The following is a 19,767-nucleotide window of genomic DNA, read 5'->3' as shown; positions in this document are numbered from 1 at the left end:
GGGGAATTTAGGACACAGTTTAATTTAAACTCTCATTTTCTTACTTTCAAGGTTTAGTTTTCCTTGTAATCAATTGATAGATACATCATATAAAAAGGTATAATATCAAAATTAGCCCCTAATATTTGTCAAAATGATCATTTTATCTCTTATTCTATTTTAGCCCCAATATTTTATTTTAAGGTAAAAAAGGCCCTAACATTTTACAGAATAATCAATTTGCACAAATAGTCACTTTGCCCCATATATTTTTTTGGAGCATTTTAGCTCTCAACGTTTTATTTTAGAGCAAAATGTCTCCTGGTTGAATGAAAATTGATAGTTGACTAATTGTTAATGTTTCATACGGATACGACAAGTCCATGTGTACTATCACTTCAATAAAAAATATTTTTATAGTAAACTATGATTATAATTGATTACATATACACTTATAAAAATATATTTAAAAGTAGTTTAATTTTTTTTGATGATGTGGCATCATACGTGAATCTATCACATCAATAGAAAGCGTTGATTGTTATTCAATTAACGATTTCGAACCACTCAAGGGTATTTCGCTCCAAAATAAAACGTTGGGAGTTAAAATGCTCCAAAAAATGATAGGGGCTAAGTGACCATTTGAGCAAACGGTGGTAGACTTTTCGCTCCAAAATAAAACGTTGGGATTAAAATTAATAGTTTAAGTATTAAATGCGTAGTTTATCCAATATATTTTTATGAGATGATATTCCATCAAATTGGTAGACTTTTCAATTATAGCCTATGTTAATCATGGACTTATATGCTTTTTGGAGCTTACTGGCACAATTAAGAGAGGCCATGAATTGTGACTTATATAGTGTAATTTTATTTTAGTTTTATATAAATTTAATATCGTTAGATTAGTGAAATTAGAAGACTGAGATTAACTCTTTTTTTAGTGATTTTTTTTCTCATTTTTTACTGTTAATCTAAATTGTTTATTTGTATGCATCTATCGGTCTTAAATCTGTGTAAAACTAAATATTACAAAGTTATGGAAAGGCTAGGTATTGACATTGCAATTGTCGGTTTAAAAAAAGTCAACCGAAAATGTTAAGAAGAAGACAACATTTTTTATTCAACATAAAATGTTCAAAAAAAGTGTAACATTTTAGGTTGCATCTAACCTATAATTATTTTTATCACTTTTTTAATTGCGTCGAAAATCATCATTTTTTGACCCTAAATTAGACTGTCGCTATTTAAACTTCCTCAGTCTATATCACACTCAGAATAATGTAGAACCTTCGAGGTATACCAACAAAAATATTTTATCAATAATTAAACACATGTGAAAGTATTACGTCAATAATACGTTGAAAGAATTCCGGAAACATGTTCTAGTTGCAATCTCATAATCACCCCCAATTGTCCCAAAAGTTCATAAATCTTGTCACATTCAGGATGAAGCTTATCATCAGCAACAAAGCTATGGATTTCGTTCCTTATCTCGACCATGCTTTGCCCTGTCATCTTCTTCAACCCTTTCTCCTTTATTAATGTTCTAATTTGTGCCAAATTGCCCCACTTACCATCAACAGCATACATATTGGATAACAAAATATAATAGCCTGCATGGTTAGAGTCTAAGCCGAGTAGATTCTTCGCTGCTAGCTCACCTATCTCGACATTGTGATGAGTCCGACATGCGGCGAGCAAGGCACCCCAAACATGTGGCTCAACCGGAATTGGCATTCGGTTGATAATGTCCACGGCTTTGTCTAACTCTCCGGTACGGCCGAGGAGATCGACAACTATGCCGTAATGCTCTGAGCCAGTATCCAATCCGTAATTATTTACCATCGTATGGAATATTTCGATCCCCTCCGAAAGTAAACCTGCATGGCTACAGGCAGATAAAATGGATACGAACGTGACATGGTTCGGCTTAGATGTCGAGCTCTTGACCATCTGGTTAAATAACTTTAATGATTCTTTGCCTTGTCCGTGGATTCCGAGGCCGGAAATCATAGCACTCCATAGAACAACATCCTTGTCCATGATTCCTTCAAACACTTTTATTGCATAATCCAAGCTGCCACATTTTGAGTACAACTCTATGAGAGAAGCCCCAACGAAAGCATTGTTATCGAAGCCGTTTCTGGTGACGTAACCGTGAAGGCATACGGCTTGGCGAAAAATACCGAACTCCGAAGAAGAAGCAAGAATCTTTACCATAGAAACAGCATCAGGTTGGATTCCACTAGACAGCATATCTCTGAAGATCCCGATAGACTTATAAGCCATCCCGTTTAGAGCATAACCGCTCAACAAAGCAACCCAAGCTACTACATCTTTCCAGGGCATTCTGCTAAAGACATTAACAGCTTCATCAGGTGACAAGCACTTCATGTACATATCGATCAGAGCGGTTGAAACCGAGACTTCTAAATCAAAACCTCTCTCAGTTACGAGTTCATGAATCCTCCGACCCTCATCTAAATCGCAGGCAACAGCACACGCTTGCAGTGCACTAACGACAGTAACCGTGTTCGGTTGACATCTCTTGTTGATCATTTCGTTGAAAAGCTCCAATGCTTTGACAGAAGCTCCGTTATGAGAATAGCAACCAATCATCGCGCTCCATGTTACAACATCTTTCCCTTCTATCATCTTAAACAAATCTTCTGCTGCTTTTACTATACCTGTCTTTGCATACAAATTCAACAATGCATTAACCAAAGATAATTCATTTTCAAACCCTCTCCTAATAACAAAGCCATGCACACTTTTGCCGAGCTTAAGATTCATCAACTTAGCGCAGGCCGAAACTAAACTAACGAGCGTTACACGATCCGGATCGATGCCCTCCTCGACTACCATTCTTGAGAAAAAAGCTACAGCTTTTTCAAAACAATCGTTCTGCTCATACCCACTTACCACTGAAGTCCATAAAACAACATCAGGTTTCTCAAACTCATCAAAAACTTTGGAAGCATCACTCATTTCACCACATTTCGAGTAAAACTCGATCAAAGCGGAACCCACAAACAAGTCCAATCTAATCTTTTCATGTTTCAACAAATAACCATGTAAAATCTTCCCTTGTTTAAGCAGCTGCAACTCTGCACAAGCCTTTAAAACTATAGCCAGAGTATAATTATCAGGCACATCTTTCACCCCTTTTTCATCAGATACCATGTTTTTGAACAAAACCCAAGTTTTTCTCCATTGCTTATGCTTTGAATAAGCTCTAAGAATTGAGTTCCACAGATAAACAGTTCTTTGAGGCGTTTCATCGAACAGTTTTTGAGCATCTTCAATGGAACTAAAGCTTGCATACAAAGAAGTGATCTTTGTGGTGAGATAACTATCGTGGGAAAACCCAGTTTTGAGAATTTGTGAATGTAAGTTTGCTGTTGATTTCCCATCGTTACATGCTTTGCATAAACTGACCAAAAGTTCCCTCCTTTTCATGTAAAAAAATGATGGAATCCTAATTTACTGACAAAAATAAAAATTACAAGCTTTTATAACCGAATGAATCAAGTCGAGGTTCGTATGATTAGGGATCGTGTCGGGTTTTTATTCATCCGATTCGATCAAAAAATTATACACATTCCACCCAATCAAAACCTGATCCATCCTTTTGAAATTAAATCTAAATCCGACCCGAAATAATATATCTATTAAAAATATTACTTTTATTCGATAAAATAGATATTTAATTGAAATATATATATATATATATATATATATATTAACATATTATTATAATTACCCCTAAAAATATAAGTTAAAATTATATTTTTTAGATTGAGTATTTTTCACTTTAAACCTGAACTTCACCCGATCCAAATATAACCTCTAAAAAAATCTACTAGAACTCGATTTTTTTTAAAAAAATTCGACTTGATCAGATCGGGTCAAAATCCGTCGAGTTCGGATCTCATACTCATTTCTGCGTATGATTGTGGTCAATTGGTCATGGGCTTCTATTTTGAACCGTAACAAGTAATAATCAGCGTTCAAATAATCGATTATAAATCAAAAGAATTAATTGAATTTTCAAAGTGTTTATATATTTAATTAAACCGAATTAATTTGTACTAATTTGATTGGCTTCTACTACCCATTTTTCAACTCTTCTTTTACTTTTGATTCAAAATAACTTTCAAAAGGTTTCGTTGGCCTATTTTAGTATTGAAATTGGCACCAATTTATAAAAAATGTGTAGGACTAGTTCAAACTCGAACTCGAGTTTGAGCATGTAAATAGCATAAACAAGCTTAATCGAATCAAATTCGAATAGTTCAATTATATTTCAAATCAAACTCGGGCTTAAACTTGTATTTGATCGAGGTCGGTCCGAACTCGAACAGTTCAAATTCATTTCAAGACAAACTCGAGCTGAGACAATGGTATTTTATTGAGGTCCTTGAAACAAATAAGTGATGCTTCGATTTCTTGTGATGTACTGTAAACAAGATCATGAATAGCATAGAGATCATGATCTGAGGACTTCAAGTAATAGAATGACATGTCGAAGTCAAAATGTGACAGAGCCGAAACTGTTTTGTCCAGCTTGTACTTGAACAAGTGCCACCTCTGTATGAACTCAACATGCTGCTTCTGTTTAAAGAAGATTTCTATCTCCACCATGTGCATCAATAGCACCCATTATACTGTAATTCAATGACGTCAAAATAAAATTTCTCCGAGCCGCATCCTTCTGCACGAAGGACAATGTAGAAACCTCTGAAAATGGTCCAAAAGGTGTTTGACCAACACTCCATGTGTAATCCACCAGCGTACTATCATGTGTAGGGCTCCATATCAAATGAGTCGGCGTCACTCCCCACATACTCTGTAAAATCGAACCAACGAGTGGCCTCTGCAGCTCCCTTGTCCGAGTAAAAACATGGCGACCGTTACAACTGTAATCACTCACAGTTTGAACAGCCTTTGTCCTAACAGCAATAACCACTAATCTAGTGAAGTGAATAGACTCGCCGATTGTCTTGCTCACTTGGGCTATCACAGGAATATGGAGCTCATACCGATTACTCGAACTCCTCAGGAAGTTCAACATGTCCTCAATGATGACCCGGCTCATATGCTAGACCGTCCTAACCACTAATCTAGTGGATCTCTCTGTAACTAAATAAAAGGTGACAATGCTATGAAGGACTCAATGTTGCGTGGAATACGAGTATTACTAGAATATTGGAGTAAGCTTCGTCCTCCAGGCTGAGTTCTGGGGAATCTATGAAGGTCATCATGCTTCTCTCTGCTACCAACTCTGAACACAATCACCTCTCACTAGTCCGAGAAATTTCTAGATTAAGCTCTCGTGCGTGGGAGGTCCAATTTCAATGGATCCTTCCAACAGAAAAAAAAGTTGCTGCCCGTCTCGCCAAGCTCGCCCCTTCCCAGCACTTCAGCCTACTCCACCCGGTTGAAGTCACCGACCTGCTTTATGTTGATGCTCGAACCCTTCACCGAGCCACTAATATTTAGTGTTTAGCCTATTATCATAGGCCCTTTCTATTACAAAAAAAGTGACAATATGATTGTCTTGTTGGGAAATTGTAACTTGAACACCAAGTTAACAAAGTATAAAAGAACAAACCAGCATCAATTTAATAATTATTTTATAAATCTTTAAAAACTTAATAATTAAAACATGGTTTGAATATATAATTAAGTGATCCATAATTTATGTCATTCTTTTATTTTCATGCTCGGGGTCGGAGTGTTTTCACCCTCCATAATAACCCGAATCGATCGATATCACTTTTTTATAAAATCTGACCCTGACCAAACTTGATTCTTTTTAAAAACGGACTCTATCGAATCAGATCAAGTTATAATCTATCGATTTGGGGTTAAATTATCATCTCCACATGACTTGATTAATCAAAGGTAAGAAGGATTAATAAATTCTAAATTTACGATCGAATTCAATACACTATGTCTATACACATCACTACATGGATTTAAAATCTTATTTTTTAAACAAATCTATCTCCACCAGCTAAACACAAACCAATACAAATAACAATAAGAACATTGATCAATTCATATACTAATGGCTGACGGTGACACCATTTTCTTTCACTTCATCGGCAGCCGTTGCCACCCCATTTTCTTTCACTTCCTTGTTTTCTTCTTCTTTTTTCTCCGCCATTAAACGAGCTTCATCCTCTGCCTTCTTCTTCTTCTTTGCATCGTTAAGAGCTTCGATCAATCGGCTTAAACAAGTTTCAACTTCGTCATTGTTCGATTTCGGCATCAAATTCTCCGCAACATCGGCCGGAGTCATTTCGGTTTCGCCCAACAATGTTTCGATTTCGCCAAACAACGAATGAGAATCGATCTCCAGGTAGTTCTTGGCGAACACCTTGAACGCATCGAAGCAGCAATAAGACAGTTCAATGTGTTTATCCATTCTTCCTCTCCTTATCAATGCCGGATCGAGTTTCTCCACATAATTTGTTGTGAAAACAATGATCCTTTCGCCTCCGCAAGACGACCATAATCCGTCGATGCAATTCAAAAGCCCCGATAATGTGACCTTACTTTCTGTTTTCTCGTCTTCTTTGATCTTTTTCGTGATCGGGTCCGATCGATCTTCGTCTTTTTTGTCTTTCTCCGTTTTATTTCTCTCCCTTTGGCCCGTGAGATCGAGGGAGCAATCGATATCCTCGATCACCACCACCGATTTATTCGACGTATCGAGCAAAAGCCTTCTCAACTCCGCGTTCTCCTTCACCGCAGTGAGTTCGAGATCGTAAACATCATAATCCAATAGGTTCGCCATCGCGGCAATCATCGAAGATTTCCCGGTCCCGGGAGGACCGTAAAGAAGGTATCCACGTTTCCAAGCCTTCCCTATCCGAACATAATAGTCCTTTGCAGTACTAAACTTGATCAAATCGTTCTTGATCTCCTCTTTCAAATTCGAATCCATCGCCAACGTATCGAACGTCGCCGGATGTTCGAACGGTACATCACTCCACTTGCTCCTCCGATATCCATGCCAATCATGGCTCGGATTGTTCGAATAGAGCTTCCGCCGCCGGTTCCTCGTCGCCCTTTCCTTCCCTTCCTTCAACACATAACCAATATAAGACCGCGTGATCAATTCCCGATGGCGTTTATGCACCGTAAGCGTGTAAGATCTCTTCTCATCGTCATCGGAAAACCATGAAATCCGTTGAGTGCTGGGAAGAGTTCTGTTCGCCGACCACCAAACTTTAACGCCTTCAAATTTATCGGTGACTTCTTCGTTATAATCCATGGAAAGGACCACGGATTCAGTATCTTTCACGACGTTGGCCTTGAGACGCTTCGCCGACGCCGACGACTTGTCGCCGAGATAAGATTTAATCGCCGAATAGGCTTCATTGCGCTTAAAAAAGTCGCCGGCGAACTCATCGAAGGTAATTTCTACGTAAGGATATATAAAACCACTAACTTTTCTGAAATATTTTTCGAAATAGAGCTGAAGATGATGAGGAAAAAACTGCCTGAAGAGGGTATAAACAAGCATCAAAGTACCCATGGTGGACCCTAAGTTCCACATTTCTCCCATCATCACCATTTTTTTTTTCTGCAACTTAGTTCAAGTGTTTAAGAACTTCAATTTCCCTATATATATATATATCGAGAAGGAAATGGAGAAGTGGTTATGACTTATAACTTGTTGTTGAAGTTAGTGATTTTCCACGCGATCCCTGCAGGAAGTTTCTATGCAATTTCGAAAGTAGTCATTTGGTCTTTGTTTATTCGACCTTAGTAGAGTTGTTTGTCTCTATCTATGCCGCCATTAACGACTACTGCTGGCTTATTAGATTAAGAAAATGGAGGAAACTATTAGGCAAATTAAGCACCCTTTAGCAACTTGCTAAAGACAATATTGCATTTGCATGTTGCTCATGTATAACTTTGAGGTTTGATTCACGAAAGTTAAGATAAGAATTTAGGGTTTAGAGTTGGAGATTTGAAATTTAGGATTTAAAGTTTGATACTTAAAGTTTAAGTCTTTTGGGAATAAGATTAAAATGTAACTTTACTTTGGTAATATTGTATTAAATTGTTTGGTTTATTAATTCAAAATTAAATATTATTTTAAATAATTATATTTTTATCATAAAAATATTTTCACCTCGTAAAATTATAAAATAATTAATATACTAAATATTAAAAATATAAATTAATATTAACTACATAAATGTATTAATATTTTACTATATTAAACTCTTTGTATATTATTATTATTATTAAGTTTATATTTTTGAGTAAAACACCAAGAATGAGAATTAAGAAGGATATACATGAAAAAATTTATTATGTCAAGGGTATTTATGTCCAAAATGGTGGGAATTATTCATTACCTAAGAATTTGGAAGTAATGACATTTCCCACCATTTTAACCCAAAAGTGCTACTATTAATAATAAGTTACTACTTGATAGTGATCTTTTCCATGATCCAAACACAAGGATTACAATTCCAGAAAATATCATTCCCCTTAATAATGATCTTTTCTGCGAACCAAACGTCCCCTTAAAGTAATATAAGGATTGTATATAGAAAAAATGAAAATCTATCTAAAATTTAAAGAAACGAGGGTCCAATAGAGAAGATCAACAAAATAACAAATAAACACCTGCTTGATCAGTCGATAGATATCATCAAATCCAACTTTAAGAACATTAAACAAAATAAAAACTAACAATCAACCGACCGAAAAGGTGCCAAAATACAAAAGCAAACGTGTCATAGAGGTAAAATTATTGAAAATTACAAAACAAAATACAATATAAAAAATAAAGAAACATTAAGTATAGACGATGGACGACCAACACTAAAACTAATGTCATCTCCGCCTATCAAACAAAGAAGAAAAAAATCAAAAGGATAGGGAAAATATGTTCTAAGGTTGATGAGAAGGGATAAATAGTAGAATAGGTTTAGTCAGTAATAGAAACCATTCTGATTCTTTTTATATTACATAAAAGGGTAAATTATATAGACAGTTACTTATGTTTTTGATCTGATCGATTTTGGTCATCAATTTAAAAATTAAGGGGAAATAGTCCCTAACATTATCAATCCGTTCGTTTTAGTCCCTAACATTATTGATCCATTCGATTTTAGTCTCTCAGCCATGTTAGAGACTTGAACAAAATGGGGTTAATGAAAATTAATGGATAATGGACTAAAATCAAATGAATCAATAACATTGGAAGTTCGAGTTCCCCATTGATCTATGCATCCACTTGAAATTAAATAAGGATTAATTTAAACTTCACTAAATTTCAATAGTTATGTCTGTAGTATATGCGTGTATTGTCGATATTAGAAAGGACTATAAATAGATATAAATTTATAATTCTTTCAAACAATTAAAAAAAGGGAAATAAAAAACTAAAGACCCCGCCCCTTTAATTTGTTAATGCTTTCTATGTGTGTGAATGGATGACTGTTTATGACTTGGTGTTCAAGTTACAATTTCCCATCAATTCCAGGGGCCTTCGAATATTCAACGTTTGTAGTAGTTGGTATTAGCTTTGTTTATCTTTATGTAGGTCTGCGTTGATAACGACCACTGGCTTATTAGATTAAGAAAATAGTAAAATCTTCTTAAATCATTCAAACATTGAATAAATAAAACTTCACATTTATTGAGTCTAATAGAAAAAGCTTCGGGCAGTTGCATGTAGGTTGTTTGCAATGTTAGATCAAGTTTTTTTTTTATATTTAAAAATAAGAGAAAATAACCTCAGTAACCAAAAATCTCATATAATATACGATTTTAACTAACTTTTTCCGGATTTGCCAAAATGACCAACAAAATCGCAATGCGATCGCTAATTCGCAACGCGATCTCCATTATCGCAAATCAGTTTCTAGATTCGCAACGCGATTATTACTATCGCAACGCGATTATTACTATCGCAATGCGATTTTCCAATTTCGCATTGCGATTTTCCCAATTCGCAATGCGAATAAGTAAATCGCAATGCGATACTGACTATCGCAACGCGATAATACAAAATCGCAATGCGATTTACGTATTCGCGTTGCGATTTTCATAATTCGCAATGCGAATACGTAAATCGCAACGCGATTAAGTAAATCGCAATGCGAATTAGGAAAATCGCAATGCAAATACGTAAATCGCAATGCGAATCTGACTATCGCAATGCGATTTACATAGCGCCATTCGTATTAACGCGTATTTTTTTTCAAATTCCAAACACGAATTTTTTCTTAATATATCGTAAACTGAACCGTCCACAGTAATCGCAACTCATAACCTCAAACCTAAAATCACAACACTCGGTCCCATCTCCATCTCTCACTCTCTACGGCGAAATTCGTCCCCATCTCCGAAGATTTCCGTCCCCATCGCCGGCGAAATCCCTCACAACCATTCACGGTCAGAAATCCCTCACAATAATTCAGAAATGGAAAATCAACCTCCGAGAGTTAGTTTTTTTAATTATTTTATTTTGAAATTTTTGCATTATTTTAGGTTTTTCATATTGAAATTGATGATAAGTTTACTGGTAATTTCAATAATAGATTAACCATTTCACTTAGATTTCTTATTAAATCCATTCGATTGCTGCCAATACTGCTAAACTGTTTAGTATTTAACCTTGTGAAGTTAGTATTTGTCTTTGTTTTGTCTTTTGGTTGAAGTAATGCAGAAGAAGAATAGTTTCGAGAATGAAAATCGCAACGCGGAAATGACTATCGCAACGCGAAATGAAAATCGCAACGAGATAATCGCAACGCGAAATGAAAATCACAACGCGAAACCAAAATCGCATTGCGATTTTCTCGTTGCGATTTTCATTTCCGCGTTGCGATTTTCATTCTCTCGTTGCGATTTTCATTTCAACCAAAAGACAAAACAGTGTTGCAAATTTTAGTTTCAATAATAAACTACTATTTATGTTTATTGTTTTTTGTATATCTTCACAGTGTAGTTTTTGGTATATCTAACTTGGTATGTTTATTGTTTTTGTAGAAATTTTTTTCGGCTTCATTGACATTAAGGAATAAAGTTAGCCTAGCCACTACAATTGCTTCGAAGCTTTCACCTGCACAAAGAAAATTGTTTGAGGAAACCTGCTTCGGGCCATGGCTGAGAGTACAACATCCGGGTGGAGATGCTAATTTGACCCATTTGTGGCTTCAGACCATGACTAGCGATCTACCCGACAGTATACAACGTGGTGAGGAAGAGATATGGTTTCATTTTCCACCGGCGTATACTTGTTTTGGGCGGAAGGAGTTCTGCTTAATCACTGGTCTACGATTCGGACACGATGATGTAGGCCGGTACACTCGTCATATCACCCGCCCATCATGGTTATCCAGGGTTTTTCCTGATGAGTCAATAGAGAAGCCGAACTTACATGTTGACGACATAAAGAAATTGTTTAATAAAAAAGATGGTTTTACTCGGATGAATGACGTCGATGTTGTCCGAGTATGCCTTCTACTACTTTTGTATGCCGGCTTTTTAGGCAGAGAGGCCAGACAACCTATTCCTCAGGAGCTAAACTTATTGGTAGATGACCTAAATGCATGAAATCTATTTCCGTGGGGTTCGTATATATGGAAAGCTACCTGGACTAAGTTGTCGTCTGCCTTTGATGACCGCAAAAGTTTGCGGGGCGATGGGTCGAAATACACTTTGTCAGGCTTTGTTTGGGCCTTTAAGGTAAGGATTTATATATAATGTTTTCAAAATTATAATTAATTATTTAACAATTACTAATGTTTGTTATTATATTGTTTGTATATTTGGATATTCGAGGCTTTCCCCAGCATGCGGACATATGCATTAAAAACCTCAAATGATATTCCTATGGCTATTTCCTGGAAGAGGAAACGTCTGTTGGATTGGGAAGACTTAATACCATATGCGACAATAAATAATGTAAGTTAACACAAATACTATCATATATAAACAAGTTATTAATAGTAGACGTTTAACTTTGTTTGAGTTTTTATATTTTTAGGAGGCCAACACTCCATTAATGAGACTGACACCCACGGAGGATGAGCTTTCCACTGATTGGTGGCAAGCTAGTCAGCGTTTTTTGATGGCACGAATGATGAGCAGCCTCCACTTCCTCCACTTCGAGAGCCATACCCAGAGCCATCACCTGATCTACCCGACTATACACCTCTACAACAAGAGCCATCACCTATCCCGTCACATCATCGAGCCTCTTCTCCACCATCACCTCATGATAGGCGACCGACAAAGATGCCACGACTTCTATCTCCTTGTTCTCCACCTCCACGGGATGAGTCAAGGGAGTTACGTGATGAGGTCAATGCCTTGCGTGAGGAGATCGGTACTCTACGCGATAACGATGGTGCATGGCGTGTGGAGGTGTCTACTTTACGTGGTGAGGTTGCCGCTCTACGTGAGATGGTAGTATCGTTGCAGAATGAGGTTCATACTCTGCGCAACGAGGTAAGTTTAAGATTTTCCATATTTAACTTGATGATAAATTTACTCGTAATTTCACTTAGATTAACCATTTCACTTAGATTGCTTAGTAAATTTATTCGGTTGCTGCCAATACTGCTAAACTGTTTATTAACACTGTGAAGTTAGTAGTTGTCTTTTGTTTTGTCTTTTGGTTGAAGTAAATTTATTCGGTTGCTGTCAATTCTGCTAAACTGTGTATTCTTTAACACTGTGAAGTTAGTATTTGTCTTTGTTTTGTCTTTTGGTTGAAAGTAAATTTGTTCGGTTGCTGCCAATTCTGTTAAACTGTGTATTCTTTAACACTGTGAAGTTAGTATTTGTCTTTGTTTTGTCTTTTGGTTGAAAGTAAATTTGTTCGTTTGCTGCCAATTGAAACTATTCTTCTTCTGTAAATTGAAACTTGAATGAATTGCATTACTTCAACCAATAGACAAAGACAAATACTAAGTTGACAGTGTTGCAAGTTTGAAACATTTGTTATCTGATGCATTTTGTGAACTATGATAGAATAATGACTTGGGTGAATTCAATGCAAGTTTGAAACATATTTGTCTTTGTTTTCACTGTTTAAATATCATGTCTGTTTATTTACTGATATTTGTATTTAATTATTTAGCGGACCGATAAGGTGGATGTTTTACGTCGGGTTTTTATTGCACGACAGAGTTCACGCATCAGACGGCGTGCACGTTCTATTAAGTCTCCGTACACCCCAATAGTGCGAAGACACCGCAAGAAGAAGCCCGACTCGCCTGTCATCCCTCAAGAGTCCACTCCTATCGTTGAAGAGGCCCCTATCATTCCTCGAGAGTCCCCTCCCACCGTTCAAGAGGCCACTGTCATCATTAAAGAGGTCCCTCCCACCATTCAAGAGCCCGATTCACATGGCGTCATATGTAGGATTCTTGAGAAACCCTCTGACGTGTCGGACATGATAGATTCAAGTTGGCTCTCGTATGAGTTACCGGCCAGTACCATACCGGTATCTGAAGTGGAGAGGAGACAACTATCGGACACAATTCTGGATAACACCCTTTGGGCTAAGACCGCAATTGATTTTTATCTACATGAGCGGAGCCAGGGGTGTTTCACTGACATATGCAAGCTCAACGATGATATCTATTTGTTGCTTGATCGGTCTTGGTGGGGCGTATTATTAGGGGTCGAAGACAATGGCTATTTCGATGGAGGGGTAAGTATTATTTTTTCTTATATTTTAATTTGATTATTTTTTTTTAAATTTATGTAAGTTACTAATATATGATTTTTTTTGTAAAATAGCATATCGATGCGTGGGTGTCACGTCTTCTAATAATTAGGAAACTTAAGGAAAATAAAAGAAATATACGATATACATTTATGCCGACGTATTTTAACGCCGTTCACTTGAAGAATCAACGAGATGAATCATTTGCTTTGGGCAATGGACAAGCTAAACTTTATCCTGCATGGTGGGAGGTCGATAAGGTTAGTATTTATTTTAGATTGAGTTTAAAGGTATTCATAAATAAGTGCGCAAATGAATGAATTATTACTTATGATTGCAAGTGTTTATCCCTGTTTTGGAACGTAAACATTGGCTTCTCGTCGAGCTTCAGCTCCCATCCCTTAAGGCAATAGTATATGACAGCATGATAAATTACATATCATTGGTTGATTTAAGAGATATTATTAAGGGATGGAGCTCTCATTTGGCTAAATTCTTGGATGCGATAAATTATTGGACTCGTTCTGGAAACAAGAAGCCAAAGAAGCTCAATATTACAGTTAGCAGAGACGAGACTGCACCACAATAAACGAAAGGACCCAGAGGGGATTGTGGTCCTCTCGTATGCTTGGCATTGGAGCGTTTGATCACAAGAAGTATAAAGTATCTACCTCCCACCGATAGAGATAGAGCTGCAGTAGGCTTGTGGTTTCGGCATTATATGGCTAGATCGATATATACGAGACGCTGCCTATCTGCATCCGCGTTATAAAAATGTCCATAAACAATTGGTAAGTTTATAGGCTTGTGGCTTGAAAATGTTTGGTTAAGTACCTAGAATTCAATAATTTGTTGTTTGTAAGTTTTAGATGTGTAGAAAGTGTTGTTTGAGCAAATGTTTGGTTTATGCAGGTTAATCTCAGAAGTGAGCTGCGTGAAAATGATGTATGGCTGCAAAAGTTGATTCAATAGTAGATGAGGAAATAAGAATTATTGCTTATTTTTTGATTGTTTAATTGATTTGTAAAAGATGATTTGTAAAAGTTGATTTGTTTAATTGATGTGAACATAATTCTTATTTGTGCTTGTTTAATTGATTGAAATGTAATGGTTGATTTTGTTGATTTCAATCTGTATTATGTTGAAGGCAAAAATGACTATCGCAATGCGAAATGAAAATCGCAACGAGAGAATCGCAATGCGAAATGAAAATCGCAACGAGAGAATCGCAACGCGAAATGAAAATCGCAACGCGAAACTAAAATCGCAACGCGAAACTAAATTCGCGTTGCGATTTTCATTTCGCTTTGCGATTCCCTCGTTGCGATTTTCATTTCGCATTGCGATTCTCTCGTTGCGATTTTCATTTCGCATTGCGATTCTCTCGTTGCGATTTTCATTTCGCATTGCGATAGTCATTTCCGCATTGCGATAGACATTAATATGATTGCGAACGTCATTTTCGTGTTGCGATAGTCAAATGATTGCCTAATAAGTGATAACAACTGAACAGATCATAGCAATTTTCAAACTCAAGTTACTAATACATGCCTAACTGAAAATGTTAAAAGTTCACACATAAAATCTACATAATACAACGTTTGCATTTAAAAATCACCTAAGTTAACAGTCCCAAAAGGTGAAGCCAGTTGTGATTGGGATTTTAAAGATGATTGCGATTTTGATTGCCTTTTTCTTGACACCATATGAGCTTTGGATTTTGATGAGGATCCATATTTTGGTAGAGGAAAATATGATTGTGATGGCACTGGTGATCCACATGTCAACCTTGTATGACCACTTTCCTTGCACCGACTACATGTCGATCTCTTCTTCTCTTCACCCTTAGACGGTATACGATCGTGACTTTTTGGTCGGCCAGGTAACCTTCTGCCCATGGCTGGTGGCAAAACTATTTGTAAGTCATCTGGTATGTCCCACTCAGAAGGATGTGGAATAGGGTAGACAATCTCGCCATAAGTCTGTCGATATGCTTCTGTAGTGTAGCAATCCATAGCGTATGCGCTTGAATCATCTTGGTTTAGATGAAGAGAAACTTTTATAACATGGCCACATGGATAACCAGATGTTTGCCATTTCATACAACTACACGTCTTTGCATTTAGATCGACAAGCACATTTAAGTTATTATCCAGTACTTCAAACAAAGTGTTTGAACATGGTTCAACTCTCCATGACGTTGACTTCACAACACTTTTCGTTATCTTTTTTTCTGTCCATGGTGTAACACGATGTTCCAATGTTCCTGTAAATTTAAATAAATAATACTTAGTAAAATATATGATAAGTTACGAATTTAAAGAAATAATACCTGCATGGTTTCTTTTCTTGTAGTACCACTGTTGAATAGAGGCTCAAAAAAACTCCATTAACATAGTAATGGGTAATTTCCGGGAATGACGACTTAGAGCGTTGATTGATTCTGCACTATTAGACGTCATGAAACCATATCTTGCTCCAAGTTGATGTACTCTTGACCATCTTTCAAACCCGACATCTTCTAGTGTTTGAGCACACTGAGGCAAAACACGTCTTAAACAGTTTATATGCTTATTAAAATCCACTTCCCGATAAGCTTTTACAGCCTTCCAGTATGTCCATTTGTGATTTTTTATACCAACAGACCTTGATTTTAGATTTCTATACAAATGAACACCACAAAGTCCATGAAAAGCATCTGGGAAACACCTTCTAACAGCGTTGTCAATTGAGTTTGCCCTATCGGATATGATTGTCAGATTGCTAATATGACCTATGCAATCCCTAAGATGCCCCATAAACCATGTCCATGAATCAGAGGTTTCAGATTTGCCAACCCCGTAAGCTATTGGCAATATCCCATTGTTAGCATCCATGGCTACTGCTAATAAGTTTACTCCAAGGTATCGACCTTTCAAATGTGCTCCGTCAACTATAATAACTGGGCGCATGCAAGTAATAAACGAACGAATCTACAAAATAATATACACAAGAAATATAATCATTTAAATGTGAAATGCATGTAACTAACAAAAATGAGTCAACAGAATTATATTGATTTACTAACCGCAGCACCAATGGCGATAAACAGCAACTCAAAGCGTCCATCTCTATCTGTTTTGATATGATTACCGACCATGATTTTCAGCTTTAAATTGTGACAATAAACTGGCAGTTGGGCAAACGATGCTTCTGGCGACCCCCTCAACAATTCCAAGGCATAACATTTGGCTCTCCAAGCTTGAGAATATGATATACTAATCTTGAACCGAGCATTCATGTCAGTCATAATTTCATGTCCCCGATATACCCTGCCATTCAAAAACATTAACTCATCCAGAAAACCACCCAACACCTTTTTGTTTGCCTGTCTATGGTGAGGAAAAACTTGGGTTCTTAAACATGTATGTTTATCAATAAAAGTCCTAACTTGAAACATTTCGCAATCTTTTATCCTCTTTGCAATCATACGCCACGTACAGTTTTTGTAAATCATACACCTTGTTTCGAAACGATATTTGCTTGATTTGTTAACTTTTAGTTGATAGCCATCTTCCACACATTTCGTATACAAAGCTATCTTCAAGTCTTCCTTTGTATCAAAACAATCATCTTTCTTGATACGAATCTTTTGTGTAACAATCAACTGCTTTCTTTACCAACTCTTCTTCCGGTAGCTGAAGTAATTCTAGCATATTCCAATTATACTCCCGTGGCATTTTCTTTTCTTCGGGGACTTTTTCTTCTTCTTTTTCTTCTTTAGAATTATATGAATTACAGAATGGATGTTCAACATGTTCATTCACAGTCGTAACTTCCTCCTCATTATCATCAACAACATCTTCCTCGGCAACGGCTGTTTCATCATCAAAATTCGGGTATTGACCAATATCAAAATCATTACACACAGGGTCTGTTTCTTCTTCTGAAATATCATCAAAATCCGAGTATTGACCAATATCAAAGTCCGGGTATTGACCAAGATCAAATTTCGAATACTGACTAGCACTCACAATTTTTTCTGTTGGCTCATCATCGTCTAATTGGTCAATACGAAAACCGAAATTTGGTGCTGAAAGTTGATTGGAATTTGGATTAGAGAAAGGTTGTGGGTTTTGAGAAAAACTTAGTTGATTACTATCCGCTACTGACCCAACAATACTACTTCTAGGTTCAACAACATACAATGTAACATCATCACTTGAAACACTAATGTAAGCAATGAATCGTTCAACATCTTCATTGTCGATTAACAAATAAACTTTACTATTTCTCTGATAAGATAGCCTAAATCCACTTAGGGGCTCTAAATTCAATTTCTTTGAAACACGTAACATTAGAGTTTCATAAGTTAACTTTTTTAATGACATTTTTAGTTGAAGATTCATGGGTAAAAGCATATATTGTAAAACACCATGAACATTCTCCCATGACCCTCCAAAACACAAATCTATCCAAACATGATCAACATTAGATGATTTCATGGTTGTAAATTAATTTACTAAACAAACGAGCTGCGAAACTAAGATCTGTTGTCGGATGGGGAAGGATGTCGTTGGATATAGGAACGGATGTTGCCGAAGAGAGTGATAGATGGAGATGGAATGAGTTACGATTTAGGAATTTAGGTTATGAGTTATTGCTGCTGCGTAGATATATACACAAAAAAATTTGACTTGCGAAACTAAAACATGTTGCGAACTTTGAAAATCGCATTGCGATTCTGTATTATCTCGTTGCGATAGTCAGAATCGCGTTGCGAAAGTCAGTATCGCGTTGCGATTTTGTATTATCGCGTTGCGATAGTCAGTATCGCATTGCGATTTTCCAAATTCGCATTGCGATTTTCTAAATTCGCATTGCGATTTACTTATTCGCATTGCGAATTGGGAAAATCGCAACGCGAAATTGGAAAATCGCATTGCGATAGTAATAATCGCATTGTGAATCTAGAAACTGATTTGCGATAATGGAGATCGCGTTGCGAATTAACGATCGCATTGCGATTTTGTTGGTCATTGTGACAAATCCGAAAAAAATTAGTTAAATCATATATTATATGGGATTTTTGGTCACTGAGGTTATTTTCTCTAAAAATAATTGCAATTAAACCACTATATATATATATTTATTTAAATCCTTATTTTCTATTAAATCAATTCAAATCTTTTTTTATAAATATATTATTTTAAATAGGATCAAATCAGAATTCAAGTTTTATCTCAAAATGACAAGTCATGATCAAATTGAGTGAAAGGTATATAATTTTCAAATCGTATTCAAGCAATAGAGTGTGTATAAGGTCACAGTGTCCGAAAAATTCAATCCAATCCAATCCGATCCATACCCATTCATATTCGAGATCCGAGATTGGTAAAATAAATATTAGTCACGGTTAAATCAGAAACAAAACCAATTAAAGCCTCATAATATCTCGAATTCTAAAAAATTTCAAAAAAAAAAGCAGAATTCCATACCACTTTCTCGGTTGCCAAGAATATAGCAGGTTATTTTCCCAGAAAGTTATTAGGCAATGGAAACTATTTAATCAATGAAAAAATCATTTAAAAAATCATTAAAAAAATCAAAACTCCGCTCAGAAAACATGAATTTTCTTCTCATAGATTTTCTAAAAAAATCTCTGAAGTCTGACTTGTGAATTTTATTCACAATTCATCACAGCAGAAGCATTTAATTCACAAATGAAATTAGGGTTAATAATCACAGCCAATCACATCACTTTCCCAGAAAACTAAAAAAACATAGCGTAATTATTTTGAGGAAATTTAGGAAATCGACAATGAGATTCGAGATCAGAGGTTGGTTAAATAAATTTTCGGTCACGGTTAAATCAGAAACACGGACCAATTAAAGGCCTCATCATATCTCGAAATCCGAAACAAAATCACGAAAAAATGCAGAATTTCGGAGAAAGTACGATCATCAGAGACTTAAATACAAGTAATCATGGAATATATATATATATATATATATATATATATATATATATATATATATATCCAATATTATTGTTACAGTTTTCTTCTTCTCATCAAATGATCGATGAA

General features: G+C 36.1%; 2 protein-coding genes and 1 non-coding gene across 3 annotated transcripts; all 3 read right to left on the bottom strand.

Moving 5' to 3' along the window:
• Positions 1–1,329: 1,329 nt before the first annotated feature.
• LOC120212975 (putative pentatricopeptide repeat-containing protein At3g01580) lies at positions 1,330–3,441 on the bottom strand. The gene has a single exon (XM_039211138.1). It carries the CDS (start codon positions 3,439–3,441, stop codon positions 1,330–1,332), a length of 2,112 nt encoding a protein of 703 aa, XP_039067069.1.
• A 2,490-nt stretch (positions 3,442–5,931) lies between these two features.
• On the bottom strand, positions 5,932–7,603 carry LOC120212904 (AAA-ATPase ASD, mitochondrial-like). The gene has a single exon (XM_039211090.1). The coding sequence runs from the start codon at positions 7,568–7,570 to the stop codon at positions 6,053–6,055; it is 1,518 nt and encodes a 505-aa protein (XP_039067021.1). The 5' UTR covers positions 7,571–7,603; the 3' UTR covers positions 5,932–6,052.
• An 11,685-nt stretch (positions 7,604–19,288) lies between these two features.
• On the bottom strand, positions 19,289–19,387 carry LOC120212990. Its single transcript, XR_005524750.1, has one exon. It is a non-coding gene; the product is annotated as a small nucleolar RNA R64/Z200 family (small nucleolar RNA).
• Between the last annotated feature and the right edge of the window lie 380 nt (positions 19,388–19,767).

Source organism: Hibiscus syriacus, unplaced genomic scaffold, assembly GCF_006381635.1.
Source record: "Hibiscus syriacus cultivar Baekdansim isolate YM2019G1 unplaced genomic scaffold, ASM638163v2 tig00110017_pilon, whole genome shotgun sequence".
In the NCBI taxonomy this organism is placed as follows: Eukaryota; Viridiplantae; Streptophyta; class Magnoliopsida; order Malvales; family Malvaceae; genus Hibiscus; species Hibiscus syriacus.
Note: the sequence above shows the minus strand (reverse complement) of the source record. Positions and strands in the feature narration are given on the sequence as shown.

Excerpts from the sequence above, each read along its gene's own strand:
- LOC120212904 (XM_039211090.1), bottom strand. The coding sequence starts at position 7,570 with ATGGTGATGATGGGAGAAATGTGGAACTTAGGGTCCACCATGGGTACT.
- LOC120212975 (XM_039211138.1), bottom strand. The coding sequence starts at position 3,441 with ATGAAAAGGAGGGAACTTTTGGTCAGTTTATGCAAAGCATGTAACGAT.